Source organism: Vulpes vulpes, chromosome 12 (assembly GCF_048418805.1).
Source record: "Vulpes vulpes isolate BD-2025 chromosome 12, VulVul3, whole genome shotgun sequence".
Taxonomy (NCBI): domain Eukaryota; kingdom Metazoa; phylum Chordata; class Mammalia; order Carnivora; family Canidae; genus Vulpes; species Vulpes vulpes.
The window spans coordinates 122,619,396-122,644,622 of NC_132791.1; the positions used below are offsets into that span (position 1 = coordinate 122,619,396).

The window sequence follows — 25,227 nt, forward strand, 5'->3', positions numbered from 1 at the left end:
GGCTGAGAATTATCCAAATTTCCACCTGCCAAAGTGTACAGTTCTCACTGATCATTCAAAGTATTCAGTAGAGATCTTAGAAGGATCACACCTTAGCAGTGAGGCTAACCGATCTCTAGTATAAAGATTATATTCTCACACCAACTGTAACAAAACTTGAAAGGATCAAACAACTGTAAGTAACTTAACTGTCTACCAAAGCTCAACACTCGTGAAATGAAAACAAAATCCAGACTTGTAGGTCTAAAAGTTCAATGTCCAGCATCCAATAAAATAAAAAAGTATTAGACATACCAAGAAGCAGGAAAATGTAACCCATAAACCAGGAGAAAAAAAGACAATAGAAACAGATTCAGAAATGATGGAATTACTAGACAGTAACATAAAATGTATTATAATTATGTTCCAATATTTAAAGAAAAATATGGTGATGAGAAAAAAGTTATCTAGAGAGGAATATATATGTTTGATATCTTCCCAGAAATAAGGGAATATAGTACATTTAAAATAGGAAATATGAAAAAGAATCAGCTGGAGAACCTGGAAACCAAAAAAATGTAACCGTTAAAATACAAACCTCAACTAACTTGAGAAACCTGAAGCCTCAGCAATGGAAAACACTTTGAATTAATATGATTTACCCAGAACCCATCAAGGATTTTGGCACTGATGGTACAGGAATTCTGAAAGTTGGTGTTAGTGAAGATAAAATAAGGGTGACCAGATGAAGGTTTTTGTTTTTAAGATTTTATTTATTTGAGAGGGCATGAAAGCAAGTGGGAGGGAGAAGGAGAGAGAATCTGAAGCAGATTCCAGAGTGAGTACAGAGAGCAATTCCAGGCTCAATTCTACGACCTTGAGATCAAAACCTGAGCCAAACCAAAAGTTGGATGCTTAACTGACTGAGCCACCCAGGAGCCCCAGTTGAAGATGTTTTAAGAACCAATTCAATCCTTGTATCTCACTTCTCCTTCTATGTAACTGGATTAGTGCCCTGTCTTTTACTCCAGGAGAAATCTAGAGGCTTAATCTCTTGAGGAGGCTTGAGTCTCTGTTTCTCTCTCTAGAAATACAGGGTTTTTAGACGTAAGGCACTGTTGAGGAAAGGATACCACACTGAAAACGGGATTAGGTAAGCATATGTGTACCTGATACTGACATGCCTCAGTCTTCCTTACCTCTGAAGCCAAAACTATGGCACTCAGGCCTTTAACTTTTGGGTAGAAGATTGGAAGAATATTCTCTTGGGACTCTATCCATTCAAGAATAAAGATACAAAAATTGGGACTGTCCAACAAAAGAACAAAATCAGATCACTCCTACAGTAAAACATATAGCCAACAAATCCCATTGGCTTAGTTTGGTCAGCCTCTTAGTTCCTCATTGTTAACTAGGAATTCACAAACAAGTATGTCTGTTAAGCATCTAAAGAAAGTAACATGAAACATATAACATCAAAACATACATGAACAGAAAAAAAAAATCAACTTGGAGGAAAAAAAGAGACTATATGGGGCCCCTGGTGGTTCAGTCAGTTGGGCATCTATCTGCCTTTGGCTCAGGGCCTGGGATTGAGCCCCAAGTCAGGCTCCCTGCTCAGCCAGGAGTCTGCTTCTCCCTCTCCCTCTGCCCCTTCTCTCCCCTTCACTTATGCTCTCTCCCTCAAATAAAATCGTTTTTAAAAGAGACTATATAAAGAAATATAATGAAATTATTGTTGTTCTCAGAGAGCTAAGACATTGTAGAATCATCAAATAAAAAAATGGTGTTATTTAAACAACAATGAAGGGACAAAATAAACTCACAGGTCTTAAAAATATGATAGCAAAAGAAAAGTTGGAATAAAAAGTTCATGAAATCTCCCAGAAAGCAGAGCAAAATAAAAGACTTGGAAAAGAATAGGAGGAATAAAGAAACAAGCAGAGAGAGAGAAAGGAAGGGAGAGAAAAAGAAAATCAGGGGTATGGACCAGGGTAGTTAATATCTGAATAACAGGCGCATGAAAGAGAAGATAGAGAAAATTAGGGAAGGAAACTATCAGCTAAGTAATTCAAAGCAATTTCCTAGAACCAAAGGATATGAGTTTTTAGATTAAAAGGGCCCACCAATAATAGCCCAACACCATGAAGTCAGAACACTGGGGACAAAGAGAAGGTCTTACAAGCTCACAGAAAGAAAACAATAATTCACAACAAAGGATCAGGGTTCTGATCACTTTAAGCCTTTCAAAAGCAATCCTGGAAGCTATAAAACAATGGAACAATGTCCTCATTATTCTGAAGGGAAATTATTTCCAACTTAAAATTCTATTCCAAGACAAACTATTAAGTATTATGGTAGCATGCTAGATCTTAAGACATAGAAGGTCTCGAAAGTTTACCCCAATATATCCTTTCTTTCCCCCCAAGTTTCTGCTCAAATATGTATCAAGGAGGCTTTCTTTAATTGTCTTTGGAAAAGGAACTCCTCTTCACCCTATCCTGGCTTCCCTATCTTCCTCATGTTCTCAAAAACACAGACAGTACATTTGTTTTAATCTCCCGATCTGAAATACTCTCACTAAATATAAATTCCCAAAGGGCAAAGACTATATGTTTACTGACGTGGTCTGAGCACCTAGAACTGTATCTGATGTAAAATGATCCTCAATAAACAATGCATTGCTTTGATAGAAAAAAACTTTTTTTTTTAAAAACAAAAATAGACAATGGAGCCATAGCATATTGAAGCTATTTGTTTATGAGGATAAAATGCAGGCATTTTCAGAATTACAAGGTCTCAGAGGTCTCACTCAAGGACCTCTTTCTGAAAACAGAGAGAATATTTCCCAAAAGCGAAAGACAAAGCCATTCCCGATGTGGACTATGGTTTTACCATTTTATTCTAAGTAGGAAATCTCTCTTACCACCTTAATTAGCAGATAAAATCTACCTCTGGTTGGTTCTCTCCTTTCACAAAGAAGTAGCTTTCTCTGAATTAATTTGATCTTATTGAAATTCCTTAATAGAATGATTCACTTAATAGAAATTCATCCCTAAAAGAAACAGAAAACACAGACTGCCAAAAGCCTCACATTAATAGAATTCAGCTGGGTATGGTTATGGCCAGGATCAGAATAGCTGATGCTTCTCTCTCTCCCATCTCTGTAGCCTAGCTGCAGCTGCCAGACATGGGAGAAGCTCGCTGCTCACAGCACAGAATGGCAGCTTTGAACCATAACTAAAGGCAGGCTGCCAGTAATCAGCAGGAGATAGCTGAAATTAAAATAGAAGTTAACAGGAAAACTGGACCGCTTTTCAGAAACTTGTCTATTCAATTAAGGCCTGTTATGCTTCTATTTCCAAACATAAGAAGCCTAAAAACAATTTATTTAATCATCTCTGACAAATTCATTTCATTCATCAAATGTTCAGAAACTAAACTTCGTTTGCTAAGATTTACAAATATCAGCTTTGTAGACCTGGACAATCAGCTGTGAACTCTTCCAGTGCAGTGGCCGAGTCACTCCTTTTTTTCTTATAAATTCCCAGCATCATTCACAGCATCAAGCACACAGTACTCAATATACTCATAAACCCTCTCATTTTCAGAAGACAATGAGGTTCAGAAATGCTATATGGCTCGCTTAGGATATTCATACTAGAAGTTAGATCTAGGACTAACAAACAGACCTTATTCTGGAATTTTAATGTCTGACCCAATTTAAACAGAGAGGAGGGGGAGAGGAATGACAACTTTCTGAATCATGAATCATGCTGGCTCTTTCACATAGTTACTGGTTTCCCTTAAATGTCAGCTAGAAAGATTTACAAATAACCAATTAGATCTGACCTCTTTAAAGGTAACTACATTACATATGTCTAATAAATATTCAAAGGGACAGATCCTAAATTTTATACCCAAGAACAGTCTCATTTTTACTGCATGATTCAATTTTTGCATACCCCCTCTGAAGAACACACCAATTTAATCTTTCTACGTTGACATCTACCATCCTCACACATGTGAAAACAACATTCACCTGTACACCCACACAGTAGATTGTGTTCACCTAGTGAAGCTCCTAAAACAGGTGACCAGGATGTGGCTGGAAAGGCAGGTGGGGCCGTATCACCATCCTGATTCTGTACTCACTTTTGAGTTTATATTAAGACACTGGGGAGCCACAGAAATATTTCAAGCAGAAAACTACAAGGATTAAATCTGCAATTTAGAGAGATCATTCTGACAGCCACATGGAAGATGGGTTAAGAGAAAGACAAATCTTTAGACAAAGAGATATGAGGCTGCTGAAATGATGAGAAATGATGAGAAATTATCCAACTAAAGCCATGACAGGATGGCAGAAGTGATGGCCGAGTGAAGGAGCACTGCCACTGGGATGTGGGCTAATAATTGTAAAACTTAAGAGTGATGCCGGTGTTATCAAGTGGGTAAAAACTTCAAAGCTTATGTAAACTCCTAAAGAAAGGCAAATGAATAACTTTTCTAACATGACCTTAGTACTGTCAAGATAGTCACCAAAGGCTGCAAAAATTGTCCCTCAGGTTCTCTGAGTAGCCAAGTGTCTAAAGGTATTCTGCCTAAAACAAAGCCCCTTTTCAATTCCCCCAGCCAGCATCCTAATAGGTTACCACTGAAAGGGAAAGACAGGAAATGAATCAATAAACCTCAGGCACATGCTTGGCCTGGAAAGACACAGCAAGCATATCAAGGAGCAGAAATCTGAAAACAAAGGCCCTGGGTAATTTAATTACCAGACCGGAATCTGCTGACTACCGGTTTAATTGTTTGAACAGTGCCCAAATTGTCTGACGAGGTGACCACCCTAGGATTTTTGCACCATTTACTGCATGTGACCACACAAATATGCGAAATACTCCTAAAGACTGTAGGAATCTTGAATAACCGTCCTCAATTACACCTGTGATTCCAAAGGACAATTTTTAAAGGGTCAAAATCTTTTTATAAATAATCCATGGCTCTTTTTGGCAAATTCAATGACCATTATATACGCCATGCTGTCAGGTGAAGAAAACAGCATCCTTCAGAGATGAGCACCAACTGCTACATATGAATTGGATAACAAAATTACTCAGATTAAATTTATATGCCCTTATTTACCATTACACTCTGAAAAAGTTATTTTAGAGAGGTGTGGGAGTTGGAAGAAAGAATGTAACTACAGGGTGGTAACTATCAGTAAGTACTCAAAAATTGCTCAGTACACTAGAGGAAGCCAATTTTCTCCCTTGATTCAGTTAGTATTTCCTCATTCAAGTTTATCTCCTGAAGAGTAAGCCAACAGAAAACTCCTTTCAAAAACTGAACAAAGAAGTCCTCCTGAATGCTTAACCTAGCAGTATTTTTGTGTTGGCTTCACAGAGTAAACCAGGTATATATGGCCAAAGTAGACTACTACATTCAACATTCATTCAATGGGTGTTTATAAAATGCTGTATGTGGTGTTAAATTCTCAGCAGCTTATAAACTAGTAGAGATAAAAAGATACGCAGGAAACACAGTATGTAGATAAATTCTAAGATGAGTTGTACAGGAAAAAGAACTATAATGGTATCATAAAAAAATCAATGTAGACAAGAGTAATTGAGAAAGGCTTCACTGAAGAAATGGAGCATCAGCTAGGCCTTTATAAAAAGCAAGACTTGAGTATGTAAAGACCAAAGCGCTTTCCAGGGCTCTAGATCAACAGGAGCACAGATCTGGAAATTTACACATTTCTATTTGGAGAACCAATATGGAAACCAGCCTAGTTATGGGTTTATGGTTATTAGATTTGGTAAGACGTCCACTGGCCAGTTTCCAAATTACTGAAGACCGGCTCAAATGTTTCCAATTTTCATGAAAGATAAAATAGAATAGTCATTTTCACTAAAGTAGACAAGAGCATTATATGTTTTGCCTGGTTTTTGAGTTTTAATGACTATTAAATTTGATGGTATGTATCATAGTTCAATTCGATTAACTGAGACATGCTTAAGGGGATAAAGGGAGGGCAGAGAATCCTTCAAGCAGAAGAAAACAGTAATGTGTAAAGTCAGTAGGAGAGAAGAGGCTGAAGTTCAAGAATGTCAAGAAGACATGTAAGCACAGCGGAGTTGTTAAAAGCTCAGGCTCGGAAGTCAGATTTCAGCTTCAAGCTTTGGTTATGCCACTCACTTACTTGCTCTGTGACTTAGGGAAACTGCTTAACTCCATTTCCTCTACTGTAAAATGGAGATATTAGTAAGTCCCTATCTTATAAGGCTTTTCAGAGGACAAAATGACTATAGTATGTGTACAGAACTTAGCACAATGTCTAGCACATCTAAGTGTTTAAGAAATGATCATCTTTATTGTTTTTAAAGCCGGGGTATGTGAAGTGTAATCATGCTTGCTGGCCTTGATAAGAATCCTGGACTTTAATCCAAAAACAATGGAAGCCCCTGAAAGTTTTAACAGTTTCAATTGAATTTTTGTTGTAAATAGATGGGTGACATCGTATCTTTTATAAGAAACCCTAAAGGAAAAATTTACTGTAGAATTTACTACCAAGAAAAGTTTTGCTTTGAGGAATAGATATCCTTCTCTTAGACAAAACTCTGTAAATGACTGTCTCTCTTTTTCACCCTGAGAGCCAGAATGCTTACAGCCAAATCTGAAGTTCTTAGGCCCTACTGCCTGCATATTTGTTTCCTTCTCTCACCTCCCATGAGTATTTTCTACTCTTGCATACATTTTGATTCAGCTCTTTATTCTTACTTACATTTTAGAATTAATGTTTTTGTATTATTCTCCTTTAAAGCTATTTCAACTGTTCATTGAATGAGGTACAATCTAATTAACCAAATAAAAATAAAGGGCATAAATGCCATAACCTCATCATGCATGAATCATGCACTGTAAATGCAGTCCCAGCATGCTACTTCTATCATTCTTTGGTGTAAACCTAGTCAGATGGAGCAAGAAAACCAGATGGCACAGGAAACCTCTCTCTATGCAAAGCAACAGCAGATGAGGAGAGTGCAAAGACCTAAGGCCTTTCCTGAATTAGCAGGGCACAGTTAGGGCAACCAGTGCCAGGAGCAGAAGAGAACTGGAAAGTGGCAAGCTGCTGGGAAGTTATGTACTGGCTCAAGGTTAGAGGTTTGGTTTTTGTATATGAACATTTTTTTCCCCCGAAAGAACTTCACCGTCTTTATAACCTGCAGTTGCTCCACTGTCTTATTTTCTCAGCTCACAGGGCCTCTTTGTTGCTTCACTTATCTCCCTCCTGAACTTGGATTTCCTGGAGCCATTTCAACTCTGACCTCTCTGGCCATAGCAGGTACTACACACACTTGACCTTCTATCCTTCCAGTACTCAACCTGAGTCATTCTTATTGTCCTACTTTCTCTCCTCCTGAGACAGAAAGCACTGATGACTGTGAGTCTAACATGAACTCCCTCACTGCTAATTACTGATGCTTTTATTCATCCCTTGACTATCATATGAGCACCACCAGCTGCTCTAAACCTTTCCCCGCACTACAGTGTCTAATGTACTGCTCTTTCCCTGATGTCTCATCTGCTACATTACATAATGAATTAAATCTACATTAACAAACTCATCCTGCTTCTATTTTACCCCAAAGCTCTATCCTCAGCCATGTCCTCAGCACCAGCTCTAATTCTCACTGGGACCACACTTACGCATCATGTTCTCAGAGAAGGAGGAATTCCTCTCTTCTAAGTTAACCATTCCCTCTGTGCTTTTGATCCCATTACCTCATCTAACCAGGGACCTTGTTTCACCAATCATCATCCTTTTCTTTGCAGCTTCCTCAAACACCAAAAACATCACCACAAACAAAACCTTGACACAATACTGAATTTTACAGACCCTAATTATCCCTCAATTTTTTCCTTCTCTTTCCTCAAAAATAATTTTATAGTATATCTTTCTTACTGTCTTAACTATCCATAGGTTTATTCTTGAAATCTGGCTTTATCTCTCCATTTACTTGAAAAGTACTCTCTTCAAAGTCAGTGGTGATCTACTGATGACCAAATACACACCTCCATGACTCCAAGCTCTCTCTCCTTTGTCTAATCAGGACAGCAACTGTCCTTACTCCCCAAGATTCTACTCCACCAATTCCACTTCTCCACTTCTAAAGCAAGCATAATCAAAACTCACTTTTAAGCCTTCTTTTCTCTGATATCTCATCACTAATTACAACCTCACTCATCCCTTCTATGCGGATAATTCTAAACTCTATACTTCTACTAATAAACTTTTCTTTTACAGAAAAGAATTTACTGAGGTTTAATTTAGCTATAATAAAATGCAAATCCTTAGGTGGTTACTTAGATGAGATCTGATAATTGTATACTCTCTACAACCACCACTCAAAATAATTCTAAACATTTCCCATCACCCAAGATAGTTCTCTTGCCACCAGTCAATTCTCTCCCTCCCCAGAAAGATTGAAAAGAGACTTTCCAACTTCTATTACCATGTATTTGTGTTGCCTCTTCTAGAACTTCCTGTTAACAGAATCACAGAGTATATACTCTTTTGTGTCTAGCCTCTTTCACTGGGCATGATGTGTGTAAGATTTGTTCACATTTTTGCATGTCTAAGTACTTCATTCCTTTCTACTGCTGCTGTCTTCCCATCTATTGCTATACCACAGTTTGTTTGGGATACATTCTCCTATTGACGGACCTTTTGTTCCCGATTGTGAAAAAGTTGCTGTGAACATTCATGTACAAGTTGTTTCAAGGACATTTGTTTTCTTTCCTTGGGTAAATACCTAGGCACTGAATTTCTGGGTAATAGGCAGATGTCCATTTAACTTGGTAAGAAACTGAGAAACAGTTCTCTCAAATGGCTATACACCATGTTACACTCCTACCAGCAATGTGTAAGAATACTAGCTCATATCCTTATTAGCATTTAGTATTATCAGCCTCTTAAATTCCAACCATTCTAGTTAATAATGTAATGTAATCTCATTGTAGTTTTTAATTTACATTTCTCTGATGACTAATAATGTTGAACAATTTTCATGTGTTTATTTGGTCACATATGTTTCTTCTTTTGTGAAGTGCCTAATTCCTGTCTTTTGCCCATTGTTAAACTGAGTGACAGGTTTTTGTTTTGTTTTGGTTTTTTTAGTTGCTGAATTTAAATTCTTTTTTGAATGGTGTCTGCTTTCATATCTTCAACTGCCAACAGGTCATATCAAACTAAATGTCCTGCTGTTATCTCCAATACCACATTTAAAATCTAATTTGTACTTTTCTAGTTGAGAACCAGACCCTCTATAGCTGTCAACCACATCACAAATATTCTTTAATCATGTTTGCTTTAAATTCTAACTCTTGCGGTTTTCCTCTTGACAGTCAATAAGACCTTTTGAGAGGTAGTAGAGTAAATTATTAACAAACAGGCTCTAGAATTGCAGGGTTCAAATTCAGGCTCTGTCACTTATTGGCTGTGTGACTTTGGACAAAGTACTGAATCTTTCAGTGCCTAATTTCTAAGGTTTCTGAAAAGTTTAAATAAATAAATCATATAAGGTACCTTGAGTAGTACCCAACAAAAAGGGAGTGCTCAATAAATATTACTTGTTATTTTTAGAACTAGAAATGACTTTTGCTTAAAATCTTTTTGACTACAACAAATGACATCTTAATCTAGGCACTTAGTCTCTTACCTTTGGACAATTAAAACAGTCTATTAAATGGCCTCTTCTCGAATTCAGACTACATATCCCTGCTGGATTTATCTTCCTAAAAAAGTCCTTACGCATGTTACCACTTTTTGGTTCTCAGATGCTTACTCTAAGAAATAATCTGAACCCTTCATCCAAACACTCTTGGTCTCTCACAACTGGTCTTTATACACCTCTCTTAAGATAACATCTCTTACATATGAGACTAAGGAAAGAATTCAAGAGTATTCAAAAGATTATGCCTAAAATGGAAAAGCGAGCAGCAGCATTTTACCATTTTACTTAGCGAAAAGGAGGTAAATTTAATCAGTTAAGAGAAGTGAAAGTGGTTGCCTCTAAGGAAGGGAAATGGGGTTGGGGAGGATGGGAAATTGATCTTGTTTCTAACAAACCTTGCAGAATTATTTGATTTCTTACATTGGTACATTTTTAACTTTCTTAAAAATAAAAACTTGGAAGAGAAAAATACAGACCAAAAGAACAAACAAACAAACAAAACAAGGAACAAAGAAAGAAGCAAACTTGATTACTAAGTGGATAGCATAATGTGCAGTTTGGCTGTCCATACCTAAGGATAATCCATAGATGTATGGAAGGAATAGTTGGGCACATGCATTTATTTAGTGGAGCTACCCTATTTGCAGATGGAAGAATCTGGATTTTATCCAAAAAACAATGGGAGATGAAGATTACTGAACACAGTAGTAATGTAATAAAAATAATATCTGGGTAAGATTAAACAGATTCTGAATTATTTCAGAAATGTATTTGATTGGAAAAGAAACAGGCAGTGATAAAACATGCGATCTTCATAATTGAGACATAAGGTGATGAAAGCCTAGATCAGGGTGATGACTGTGGAAACAGAAGGATTTAATTTCAAGTCACTTTTTCAAGAACACAGAGTATGCTTTGCTGGCCAACTAAATATGAAACTAAGGTATTAAAAAAAAAAAAAAAAAGGAATACAACACCCTCCAAAACAAAGTAGGCACTAAAGGAGTATTTGTAAAGTGTGATAAAGAATAATTCCAAAGTTAGAAACATAAAAGGTAAATTTTAATGAATAGTTCTTAACACATAGTTTAATACTGTTTATGTGATTTTTTTTTTCATCTAAGCCTCCAATTGACTTAAAAGATTTTTGACTCAATTCACTTAAAATCTTATACATATTTTTCACTACTTGATTAATGTTACGGATGGCATTTTTTCACTTCTGTTTTATTTCCTCATGGGCTTCATGTCATAAACTGGCTGGCTAGTAGACTGTTCTTGCTTGTATCTATCTGAATCTACAGTTTACTCTGTATTCCGTATTCACCCTATTTTATATTAAAAAATAAACTACATACATTTACAAATCCCAAAATTATATTTCAATTTCTATAAAGCAATGTGATCCAAACTCTTAATATCAAAAGTCTTGGCAAGAAAGAAAATTTAGAATATTCCATTTTCACAGAAATGACATCTCACAAGTAATAGCCATCTCTCTCAAATAAATAAATGAAATCTTAAAAAAAAAAAACAAACTATAGCTTCAAGCCTTAAAAATATTCCAGTGGGTGAAGACTTAACCTCTTGACCCCACTGTTCTTCTCAACTACTTCCCCATTTCTAGTCTCCCTTTTGCAGTAGAAATCCTTGTAAGAGTGGTATATTCTGCGTTCTCCATTTTTCTTCTTTTATTTGCTGTTAAAACCCTTCTCTGTAGCTTTTGACCCACTCACTCCATCAAAACTGTTCTTACCAACTGCCAAGCCAAATACAATGGTAAACCTTCATTCTTCATCTTTCTTGATCTATCCATTTGATACAGATGTTCATTCACACCACCCTCTTAAGAACTTTTTTTTTTTTTAAAGATTTTATTTATTTATTCATGAGAGAAACAGAGAGAGAGATGCAGAGACACAGGTAGAGGGAGAAACAGGCTCCCTGCGGGGAGCCCCATGTGGGACCCGATCCCAGGACCCTGAGATCACGACCCGAGCCAAAGCCAGACACCCAACCACTGAGCCACCCAGGTGCCCGATACCACCCTCCTAAGAACATGTGCCTCACTTGGTTACCAGGACACTGCATTCTGTGGTCTCCTTTGTTGGCTCCTCCTATTTTCCCAAACTTTTAATGTCACAAACTTTTGCTCAGTTGCATGACCCTGAGATTACCTGAGCCAAAATCAAGAGTCTGATGCTTAACCAAATGAGCCAAGGCATCCTCTATTCATTCATTCCTTCCTTCTTCTTCTTCTTCTTTTTTTTAAAGAAGTTATTTTTTTTAATAAAGTTATTTATTTACTCACGAGAGACACACACACAGAGAGACGAGAGAGAGAGAGACAGAGAGAGAGAGAGAGAGAGAGAGAGAGAGAGGGGGGCAGAGACACAGGCAGAGGGAGAAGTAGCCTCCATGCAGGGAGCCTGATGTGGGACTTGATCCAGGGTCTCCAGGATCAGGCCCTGGGCTGAAGGTGGCGCTAAACCGCTGACCCACCTGGGCTGCCCTCCATTCTTCTTTCAAGACATATTGTCAGTCTGATCACATAGCACTATGTGCACTGCTACTACTCTGCTGAGCCATCATCATCTCTTACTAGGACTATTGAAACAGCCTCCTACCTGATTTCTCTGTTTCTACCCTCCCTCACTACAATCTATTTTCAACACAGTAGCCAGAGTGGTGGTTTTAAAATGTCAAATTAGATTTAGATGTGACATTCTTCTTTGTTCAAACCCCTCTTATAGTTCTTATTTTATTCAAAGTAAGAGCTAAAGTCCTTACAATGGCCTACAAAGCTTCCAAATCTGCCTCACTTCTGCTTGCCATTTGCCTTTCTGACTTCATCTCCTACTCTTCTTCCTCCCTCCTTACTCTTGCTGCCTCTTTCCAGCTATACTGGCTTCCCTGCTCTTCCTTGAACATACCAAGCACAGTACTCCTTCAGAACCTCTGGATTTACTCTTCCCTCTCCTGGATGATCCTTTCTTCCATAACTGTCTGACTGTGCTTTCCAGTCTTTGCTCAAATGTTAGTCCGGTCTTCCCTGACTGCTCTATTTAACATTGCAATTACTTCCCTACTCCCCAATCACCCCCTTTCTTGTTCTACTATGTCCATAACACTTATCACCATCTAATATACTATATAATTTACTTATTTTTTATGGTCTCTATCCCCACACCAGAATGTAAGGTTTGTAACAGGGATTTTTGTCTGTTTTCTTCATTGTGGTAGTCCTAACCATATAAACAGTATGTAACACATAACTGGTTTTCAATAAAGATTTCTTGAAAAACTGATTAAACTGAATGAATAAGCAAATATAAGAAAGAACAGGAAAGAAAAAGGGTAAGAACAGAAGACAGAAAAAAGGATGAAGGAAAAGAAAGAAGAAAAGGAGAGATACCTGCCACAAGTGATGCAACAAGTAACATGGCAAGCTAGATTTGTTTGGCTTCAAAGCCCATACGGTTCTGATTGTAGCATCAGTTAAAAAGCTTCTAAATAAATATCTTAAGAATTTAAATAAGTTTAATAAGCAGTAGCATGAAAAAGAAAAATTGTAAGTAAAAAAGGCAAGATACCTTTCCTGAAACACAATTAGAAAATGATTAAATAGAACTATTTAGGGCAGCCCTGGTGACTCAGCAGTTTAGCGCCGCCTTCCGCTTAGGGCATGATCCTGGAGTCCCGGGATCGAGTCCCATGTCAGGCTTCCTGCATGGAGCCTGCTTCTCCCTCTGCCTGTGTCTCTGTCTCTCTCTGTCTCTCATGAATAAATTAAAAAAAATTTTTTTACATATATATTTGCCCTTTATCTGAAGGTATGAACAGTTTTTTTTATAATAAATTTATTTTTTATTGGTGTTCAATTTGCCAACATACAGAATAACACACAGTGCTCATCCCATCAAGTGCCCCCTTCAGTGCCTGTCACCCATTCACCCCCACCCCCCGCCCTCCTCCCCTTCCACCACCCCTAGTTCGTTTCCCAGAGTTAGGAGTCTTTATGTTCTGTCTCCCTTTCTGATACTGAATAAATAAAATCTTAAAAAAAAAAAAACTATTTAGAATTCAACTTTAAATAATACATTTCTAAAAACTACAGAAATATACATAATTCTTTCTTTTATAATAGCTAAACTTGGGCAGCCCAGGTAGCTCAGCAGTTTAGTGCCACCTTCAGTCCAGGGCATGATCCTGGAGACCCGGGATCAAATCCCACATTGGGCTCCCTGCATGGAGCCTGCTTCTCCCTCTGCCTGTGTCTCTGCCTCTTTCTCTCTGTCTCTTTCATGAATAAATAAAATCTTTTAAAAAAATAGCTAAAATTAAAGATAATTTTGATAGGATTGGAAACTTCTTTCAACCAAGATACAGTAACAGCGAGTGGACTTACCCGCCCAAAACAACCCCCACAACAAATAAAAGACAAAAATATATGACACTGGTTTATAGCACACTGAACATGAGGCAAAGAAGAGTCATCCCTGACAGGCAGGAAAGAAATGAAGTAAGATTCATGAATACCCTCAACTAATGCCTTGAGAGAAAGGATGTAGGCCACAGGATAGGAAAAGGAGACACAGGCAGAGCCCAGCAGAGTCCCTGAGTTAAGGAGACAGAACTGAGAGTCTAAGGAGAACAAGCTGAATAAAGATAACAAAACAGAGCGTACCAAAGGAGAGAGGTTGAGAACTGCAAAGCTCTGATATGTGAAGGTCCCCCTTGAGCATCCAGGAGAGTACTGGCACATATGTGAGAAAACCACTCAAGGCTAGAAAAAGAATCATCTATTAGGATTAAAAAAAAAAAAATAGTGCCTGGTACCAGGAACACTGTCTGTTTCTACTGACCAGGCTAAAAAAGCTCCAAAATCACAGGGCATTGGGTAGAGTACTCCCCAAAGTGGGAATAATAACACCTAGACTGAGCACTACTCCAATCATAAAAGGAAGACTCAAAAGATATAAACTGCTTCCAAGTAACTCAACTGTGTCCCACATCAAAGGTCAAGAGAAGGTATAGGAATACAAAAATATGTGGCAACCAGTAAGGTAAAACTGACAATGTCTGACATCCACTCAAAGACTACCAGGCATGTGAGTAAGCAGGAAAATCTGACCAAAATTGGGGAAAAATATGAATGGTTTAAAACTGATTCAGCACTGATAGAGATACCAGAATTAGGGGATGTGAACATTACAAGTTATTAAATATGTATTCCAGATGTTGAAAAAGCTAAAGACATAGTAGATAGGGACACCTGGGTGACTCAGTGGTTGAGCATCTGCCTTTGGTTCAGGGCATTATCCTGGGGTCCCGGGACGGAGTTCCGCATTGGGCTCCCCTCGAGGAGCCTGCTTCTCCCTCTGCCTATGTCTTTGCCTCTATCTCTCATGAATAAATAAATTCTTTAAAAAAAAAGACATAGTAGTTATAAAAAAAGAAAGAAAAAGGCCCTAATCAAGTTTACAGAGCAGAAAATTGCAACATCTGAGACGAGGAATTAATGGCAAATGGATTGAGATTAATGGCAAACTAGACATTGCAAAAGAAAAGATGCTAGGACTTGAAGACCTACAAACATCAACTATCCAAAAGGAAATACAGGAAGACAAAGGAATATTTTTAAATGGTAAAAGACATTAGTGAGCTGTAGAACAATTTCAATCAGCCTAAGATATGTGTAATCAGAGTCTCTAAAGATAAGAAATGGGTGGGCCAGAAAAACTAGTTGAGAAACTAATGGCTGAGAGTTTTCTGGAATTGATGGAAGCTATATATTCACAGGTCCAGGAAGCTCAAAGAACAGAATCCTGAAGAAAACCATACATATCATAGCGAAATCATTGAAACCAGTAAAAAATAAAAAACTATAAAAGCAGCCACGATATCGAGCCACATTATATACAGAGGAATAAAGAAAAAGAGGACAGCAGATTTTTTTTCAGAAATAATGCAAATGGGAATACAGGAAACAACATCTTTAAAGTACTGAAAGAGAAAAAAAAAACCCAAATTAGAATTATATACCCAGTATAAATATCTTTCAAAAACAAAGATTTTAGACACACAAAAGCTGAAAGATTTCATCACCAACAGACCTGCATTACAAGAAATGCCAAAGAAAATCCTTCAGACAGAAGGAAAATGACACCAGATGAAGGTATGTATCTATACAAAGAAACGAAAATGAAAATGTGCATCTATATATAGGGATACAGCAATAATTTCACTAATAAATATGTAAGATTTTAAAAAATACTGCAATATCTTTAAAACATAATTGACTTTTTAAACAAAAGCAACAACACTGTATTTTGTATTTTATAAAATAAGCATAAGTAAAATGTCTGACAAGAACATAAAAGCCAGGAGCTGCAAAATAATGGCATATTACGACTCATGCTATATGTAAAGTGATGAATAATTACCTGAAGGTAGACTGTAAGTCAAAGACTTGGACATGAATGTTCAGAGCAATTCATGTGTAATGGCCAAAATCCAAAACCAACCCAAATATTCATAGGAACAAATGAATGGATAACCTGGGGTATATTCATACAGTAGAAAGCTATTTACAATAAAACTACTTAGCAATGAAAAGAAATATTGATACACACAAAATGGATAAATCTTTTTTTTTTTTTAATTTTTTTATTTATTTATGATAGTCACACAGAGAGAGAGAGAGAGAGGCAGAGACACAGGCAGAGGGAGAAGCAGGCTCCATGCACCGGGAGCCCGACGTGGGACTCGATCCCGGGTCTCCAGGATCGCGCCCTGGGCCAAAGGCAGGCGCTAAACCGCTGCGCCACCCAGGGATCCCCAAAATGGATAAATCTTAAAACAATTACACTGAAAAATGCCATGCAAAAAAAAAAGTATATGCTGTATGACCACATTTATAAAACTATCTATAGCAACAGAAAACAGAGCAGTAGTTGCTTGCAGGTGAGGTGGGGCAAGATAGACAAAGGATATTTTGGGAATTATGGATATCTTGACTGTGGTGATGGTTTCTTTCGCGTGTGTGCGCATGCGAAAGTGAATTAAGTTGTACACATTAAATATAAGAAATTTACTATATATGAATAATTACTCACTAAGGCTATTTAAAAACCATTTTGGATTTAAATGTGCAGGTTAAAAACCAAAAGTGGTTAGACTACACTTAGGTAGTCTGGCTCTGTTAAGAATAAAAATATGTGAAAACTAGAACAAAATATTTGTAATTTTTTTAAGGGTTAGAATGGATCATAGAAACCAATTAATCAAAACCCTTCCTTATTAGAGATGAAGGAATCAAGTCCCAGAAAGGTATAATGACTTTCCCAGGGTCTCACAGCTATAGTCAGTATAATTAGTAGCTTACTAAAATGTATGCGCCACAACGGAAGGGACTGGATTATTTCGGTCACCATTACGTCCCCTAAACCTACAACAATGCCTGGGACATAGCTGGAACTCAGTATTTGTCAACTGATTTTTCCCCTGGAAGGAAAGGTAAAAAATGAGGATAAAAGGAAAGAAAGTCCCCCTTGCAATAGCAGATGACAGAATTAAGCAATAGCTTTAATACCATAAACATCATGAACACAAGAGAATAAATTATATTCCACAGCTTTGTTTTACTGAATATTTTATTATATTGTAATGCTTAAAAATTTCTAGTTCATGTTGCCAACTCTTAAACAAGCAGGAAAATCAATAGGAAATATTCCATTCATGAAGATTAGTGACATTTCCAAATTAAAAACAAATTTAAAGAATAGTAAATACTTACCAAAAATTTCTCCATTTTTGGCATATTCTGTCACAAGGTACAACATATTTTTGGTCTCCATTACCTATTGATAAATAATTCCATATTAGTCTGACAGGAAAGGATTGCAGTTCTATTATATTGCAACTCAACATTCTATGGAGTTATTACATAAAACTAATAAAAGTATCAAATTTATGAATAATTCAGAAGGTGGCAAAGTTTACAAGACAATAACCTTCTGCTAACACTTTTGTGAGAAATCTAGATCCTCACTTTTCCAAGTATGGTCCATGGACCAGCAACAACAGCAGCACTGCCCTGGCATCTGTTAGAAATGGGAGAATCTCAGGCCCCTCCCCAGACCTACTGACACAAAATTTCCATTTTAACAAATGGAAGATCAACTTTTTACCACCTTCTGATGGACTTTTCTAGCCCTGTGCTATATGGTAGACTGATTAAGAATAATAAAATAGAGCTCAATTTATCTAGCCTGTAGTCTAGATAATCTGGCACAATAGTATATTCCTCCTATTCTGTTGTAATATTATTACAAAGTACTGTTATTTTAAAAACATTGTTCAAAAGCTTCTTCCTAACTCCACTGCTGTACAGTTTTATTCAAATTAGTTTTCCTATGTTTAGAAAGGAAGCATGTCAGTGTCACCAACTTCGTATTTCAAACTATACTGTATCAAAAGGAAATTAATTTATAAGCTCAAAATGAGTGAATTTTAGATTCTTTGTAACATTATCTTTTTATGTACTGGCACATGCTAAGAATGAAAATTTAACTGCTATCTACTGAAAAGGTGAAAATTAATTTTGCTCTAACATGAAGGTTTAAGACTATTCCCAATCAGGCCAGAAAACTAAGAGCTACCAACAACTGGAGTCTGAATAAGCTAAATAGTAAGTCAATTTAACTGCTTATTTAGCTCTAATAAAGATGGAATTATGTGAATTACTGTAGTTTTAACCTCAGTTTGGCTTATGGTTCATCAGACTTCTAAGGATTTGGATTAGTTCCTTATAACGATCCTCTTTAGGAATTAAAAAAAAAAAAAAGCTTAAAAGGAGAAATACTCTGATATAAATATGACCAAAGAAGTCTGCAGTTTTAGAACTTAGGAACTGTTTTGAGTGGCACACCATGGTCTCTTATTCTAATGGTAATATTAATGGTCTCCAATGGTTTCTACACTTTTTTTTTTTTAAGATTTATTTATTTATGATAGACATAGAGAGAGAGGCAGAGACACAGGAGGAGGGAGAAGCAGCTCCACGCCGGGAGCCTGACATGGGACTCGATCCCGGGACTCCAGAATCGCGCTCTGGGCCAAAGGCAGGCGCCAAACCGCCGAGCCACCCAGGGATCCCCTGGTTTCTACACCTTTTTAATTGCAAGTCTCTATTAGTAACAAGTTGTTTAGCTAAACATGTATCATATATACATGTACGTGTATATACAAACACATATGCATATGTTTATATGAATATGAGCAGAGACACAAATTACATACTTGTGCCACTGTATAAACACATTATGTACATTATAGAATGCACACAAGAAGATAAATACAAAAAATAAGCATAGGGTTCTAATATTTGCTTCTTATGCCCAAGGGACACTTGTGCTAACCCACGTGAGTGCACAGAATGGCATGCCAGTATTAGCTCTGTGTGGGAAAAAAAAAAAAGCCCTGACCTGTAAGTAGCTCTCTATGGTGTAAATACTCCCACCAAGGCTGATTTTGAGCTGAATCGCAAAACATCTACAAATCTACCAATCAGTTCTTACGAGCTAGCACAGGCTGAGTCCAGCATACCACTGGGTGCATGCCTCACGCTATGGAGATCCAAGTCCTGGGCTAGCATACTATAACATTTTAGTTTAAAAATAGTTTTCCAATAGGGACATCTGGATGGCTCAGCTGGTTAAGCACTGGACTCTTGATTTTTGGCTCTGGTCATGACCTCAGGGTTGTGAGATCAAGCCCGGTTATAGGCTTGGTGCTGAGCATGGAGCCTGCTTAAGATTCTCTCTCTTCCCCTTCTCTTTCTCTCTCTTGCCTTCCCCCCCTTAAAAAAAAATTTTTTTTTCCAGTATAAAAATTCTAATTAATGAATAGAAGTGTTTAAAAAATGTTTTGTATTACATTATTATTCCTCAACATGAATTACTCTTTAAGAATCAGAGATGTTCCTTTTTTTTTTTTAAGGTTTATTAATTTATTTTAGGGAAAGAGAGAGAGCATGTGCAGGTGGGGGGGGGGGCGCTAAGGGAGGGGGAGAGAGAGAAAGAGAATGAATCCCAAGCAGACTCTGTGCTGAGCATGGAGCCAGCCATGAGGCTGGATCCCACAACCCTCGATATCAAGACCAGAGCTGAAACCAAGAGTCAGACACTTAGCCAACTGTGACACCCAGGAACCCTAGAGAAGATCTTCCTTTAAAAAAAAAAAAAACACAGCTCACACTTGAAATGGGTACAATTTATTTTACAAAATTATATCTCAATAATTTATTAAAAAATGATTTTTTAAAAAATGACTCTTTTACTTTATCTGACAAAATAATCCAAACAAGATAAGATTTGGCTCTAAGTATTATAAAATATGCCACTAAGTAATATACTATTTTAACCTTTGTATTTCATAAAACATAAACAGTGTATTTTTTTAAATAAGCAAAACTGCCATATCCTCATTAATGGCATCACCACCAAAAGCCAACAGCGTTGAGCATCATAAATGCACAATTACAAATTTTATTTTTATTTTTATTTTTTTAAGATTTATTTATTTATTCTTGATAGACAGACAGAGGCAGAGACAGAAACAGGCTCCATGCCGGGAGCCCGACGCGGGAATTGATCACTGGACTCCAGGATCGTGCCCTGGGCCAAAGGCAGGCGCTAAACCGCTGAGCCACCCAGGGATCCCCAATTACAAACTTTTTTTTTTTTAAACTTTTTAAGTTAAATAACTTAGTCTGAGACAACTTAAAATTAAGCTACTAGTTTTTTATTTCCTAATTTTTTACTTATAGAAAATGTGTGTGCTCAGCTTAATAAAACCATGTAATTATTCTTTTTTTATGGACTAAGAAAACTAACACAAAAGAGAAAAATGAAGCAAATGAGGAAACAGGTAGTGAGAAGCATGGAGAGGAATAAGGTTACATCTTACCTGATAAAGTTTGATGATGTGTGGGTGGTCTAACATTTTCATTATTTGTACTTCTCGGTAGATTTTCTCAAGGTTCACTGCATCCAGCTGAGATTTATCAATTATTTTTATCGCCACCTGTGTCCCAGACACAAATAAATATAATTACTATATGATGGTTAACATTTTCCAGTTAAGAATCTTTTGTATATAGGGCACCTGATACTTTGCCTGTAAGTTCCTAAGACAACAAAAATACTTTTATTTTTTTAATTTTTATTATTTATTCATTCATGAGAGAGAGAGAGAGAGAGAGAGAGAGAGAGAGGCAGAGACGTAGGCAGAGGGAGAAGCAGGCTCCATCCATGCAGGGAGCCTGACGTGGGACTTGATCCCTGGTCTCCAGGATCAGGCCCTGAGCTGAAGGTGGCGCTAAACCGCTGAGCCAACCGGGCTGCCCCCCAAAATACTTTTTTAAAAAAAAATTTTATTTATGATAGTCAGAGAGAGAGAGAGAGAGAGAGAGAGAGAGAGGCAGAGACATAGGCAGAGGGAGAAGCAGGCTCCATGCACCGGGAGCCCAATGTGGGATTCGATCCCGGGTCTCCAGGATCGCGCCCTGGGCCAAAGGCAGGCGCCAAACCGCTGCGCCACCCAGGGATCCCAATACTTTTAATTCAATGCTCATTCATTCAACAAGTACTTCTTAAACATCTATCACATGTGAGGCACTGTGGTGATTTTGTTTAGGAGTATCTTCAGTGTGCTATAGAGAATAACCCTGCAAAGTTACTTTAATAAAACATATTTCTCTTTTAGTATAACTGTAATGTTTTACCCCACTTGTAAAATGAATAAAAGCTCAGCAGTGCCAACCAGTTATCTTCCTGCTGCAAAGTACCTGTAAGCAAATGATCAGTCAAGTAGAAAGCAGTTTCTGCTGTACTGAAATACAGCTTTTCTAAAAAAGCAAGTGATAGATTCCAAAGAATATAGACATAGCTTTTGGCAGGGGGTGAGGGGAGGGGGGGGAGAGTTAAATATAAAGTATTAAAATCAATTTATATGAAAGATAGCAAGTGGATTAAATTTAAGTTTTTGTTTATTTGAGAGAGAGCAAGAGAGTGCATGCACACGAATGGGGGTGGGGAGGGGCAAAGGGAGAGGGAAAAGCAGGAGCCCAAAGTGGGGCTCAAACCCAGGGCCCCCCCCATCATAACCTGAGCCACGCAGGTGCCCCTAAACTTTGTTTTAAAAATCAAAGTGCAAAAACTCATCTGTTAATAATTTGGTAATTTGTGACTGGGTGACGAGCACTGAGGGGGGCACTTGGTGGGATGAGCACTGGGTGTTATGCTATATGTTGGCAAATTGAACTCCAATAAAAAAAATTTAAAAATATATATGTATAAAATTTAGTAATTACTCTAGCTTCTGACTTCCATAAAAGAATCTAAAATGTGGCCTCTTCCTATAGTAACTAGATAGGAACCCAAACCACTCCAAGGTTAATAACTTGAAGGAACTGCATTTGAAGGTGAATAATCAGGTAGTCAGAGATCAAGAATCATGTACCTTTTTCTATGCAATCAAAAAGGAAATAATTTTTTAGAAATTGTAGCTATTTGTTTAGGAAATAAGCCATTCTGATTTAAGTAAAATTTTCAGATCATTGGGAACCACTCAAACTTGATTATAACAATTTCTGAAGAAACTCTAAAATGTACTTCACATTCTACCAAAAAGGATTCCAAACATAACTCATTTTTTGTGTCGAGATAATTTTTATTATCAATTATTGCATATGCTATAATAGTTCAATACTCCTAAAAGGTATCCAAGGCTATAGGACTCAGCTTGTCAATTCACCTAATTCCTTCAGACTCCTGTTTATACATTTAGTTTTTTTCTTCTTTCCTATGGCTGCTTTGTCCTTTGCTGTTATCTCTTAAAGCACTACTGTAAGGTTTATTTCTTACCAATCTCTATTTCAGCTTATTTTCTTATTTGAATTAACTGTAACCCAGACAAGAACTCAAGATTCCCAGGAGAAATAAGATTACTAAACACAATGCATGAAATTAAATTTATTGTCTAAGAAGAAAGGGGGTAAGTCCTTCTCTAGACAGTAAAATACATAGGTTTTGTGATAATTATTTTCATTACATTTGATGGTATATTATTTATTTCCATAATCAAAATATTCTAGAAAGTAAAAGGTGCTAAACTTTGCTAGATAAGGAGACTGATCAATATTGTACTTGATATTAAGGACATTATTAGACTACCTCAGCATTTATTTAAATTTAAATAGATTTAAAGCACCCTCCCCCCAATTTTATGATACAATATTATCAGTTACTTTAGGTAAAAGCTGCCAGACAAAAGCATAAGTGTATATTTTAACTTCCCCAATATTCCATAGGAAGGTAATATGGAATTTCACAAACATGCTTATTTTGAAGAAAATATCTTGCCCTCCAATTGCTGGAGCATGTCTAGATATCTCATCACTAACAAACTTTTATAATGAAATGGGTCAGAACCAGCTAATAAATAGAAAAAGAGTATCTTGGTTATCATATCTTTAACATTATAATGTTACAAAGAAAAAACTTAGACCCTCGATTCCAATTATTTTTTAAAGATTTTATTTATTTATTCATGAGAGACCGATTGAGAGAGAGAGAGGCAGAACCACAGGCAGAGGAAGAAGCAGGTTCCACGCAGGGAGCCTGATGTGGGACTCATCCCAGGTCTCCAGGATCACGCCCTGGCCTGAAGGCGGGCACTAAATCTCTAAGCCACCCCCTCAATTCCAATTAAAGCAAGGTATACCAAAACTCCATACTCTTTTGAAACCTTGGCCTCAAACAATAAAAAACTGAAAAATACATAAATTATCTAAATAAGCCTTAATAATAAGCCATAAATCTCATTATTTAAATTTTCTCAACCAAAAAAATCTGAAATGACAAAATCTAATTCTTCAATTTTATCTTCTAAATGTACGGACCACAAGTTCATATACTTGTATCTTTACCCTGCTACCCCTTGCTTATAAGGATTATGAAAGAGTAAAGCACACTAAAGAAAAAGCAGAGCATGTGTTAATGTGTTCCTTTTTATTTTTATTTTTTTATGATAGTCACACACAGAGAGAAAGAGAGAGAGAGGCAGAGACATAGGCAGAGGGAGAAGCAGGCTCCATGCACCGGGAGCCCGATGTGGGATTCGATCCCGGGTCTCCAGGATCGCGCCCTGGGCCAAAGGCAGGCGCTAAACCGCTGCGCCACCCAGGGATCCCTAATATGTTCCTTTTAATAGGACTTTTATTACTGTGGTGTATCACACTGACTGATTTGCAGATGCTGAACCATCCTGGCAGCCCAGAAATAAATCCCACTTGGTTGTGGTGAATAATCCTTATAATGTTCTGTTGGGTTCTATTAGCTAGTGTCTTGGTGAGAATTTTTGCATCCATGTTCATTCAAAATGCCATCAACATTTTTCACAGAGCTGGAACAAACAATCTTAAAATTTGTATGAACCGTAAGAGAACCCAAACAGCCAAAGTAATGTTGAAAAAGAAAACCAAAGCTGGAGGCATCGCAATTTCAGATTTTAAGCTGTATTACAAAGCTGTAGTCATTAAGACAGTATGGTACTGGAACAAAAAAACAGACACACAGATCAATGGAGCAGAACAGAGAATCTAGAAATGGACCCTTGCCTCTATAGTCAACTAATCTTTGATAAAGCAGGAAAGAATATCCAACGGGAAAAAGACAGTCTCTTCAACAAATGGTGTTGGGAAAACTGTACAGCCACATACAGAAGAATTAAACTGGACCACCTTCTTACACCATACACAAAAATAAATTCAAAATGGATGAAAGACCTAAATGTGAGACAGGAATCCATCAAAATCTAAAGAACTCAGGCAGCAACCTCTTCGACCTCAGCCACAGCAACTCCTTGCTAAACACATCTCCAAACGCAGGAGAAACAAAGGCAAAAATGAACTACTGAGACTTCATCAAGATTAAAAGCTTCTGCACAGCAAAGGAAACATTCAACAAAACTAAGAGGCAACCTACAGAATGGGAGAAGATATTTGCAAGTGTCTTGAAAGATAGAGGGCTAGTATCCAAAATTTATAAAGAACCTATTAAACTCAACACCTAAAGAACAAAAAATTCAGTCAAGAAATGGGCAGAAGATACGAAGAGACATTTATCCAAAGATGACAAATGGCCAACAGACACATGAAAAAATGCTCCACATCACTTGGCATTAGGGAAATACAAATCAAAACAACGAGATACCACCCTCACACCAGTCAGAAGCAAAGATGGACAAAGAGGAACCCTCTGACACTGCTGGTGGGAATCCAAACTGGTGCAGCCACTCTGGAAAACTGTATGGAGGATCCTCAGAAAGTTAAAAATAGAGCTATCCTACAACACAGCATTTGCACTAAGTATTTATCCAGAGGATACAAACATAGTGATTTGAAATGGCACGTGCACCCCAATGTTTATAGCAGCAAGGTCCA

The 25,227-nt window shown here is 37.2% G+C and overlaps 1 protein-coding gene across 1 annotated transcript in view; it reads right to left on the reverse strand.

The window, feature by feature from the left end:
• SIK2 (salt inducible kinase 2) overlaps positions 1 to 25,227 on the reverse strand; it is a 128,048-nt gene that overhangs the window by 87,314 nt on the left and 15,507 nt on the right. The window contains exons 2-3 of the mRNA XM_026006811.2: positions 20,691 to 20,807; positions 17,518 to 17,581 (exon numbers count right to left, since the gene is read on the reverse strand). Coding sequence (XP_025862596.2) covers positions 17,518 to 17,581; positions 20,691 to 20,807 — 181 coding nt within the window. The remainder of the gene's footprint in view (positions 1 to 17,517; positions 17,582 to 20,690; positions 20,808 to 25,227) is intronic.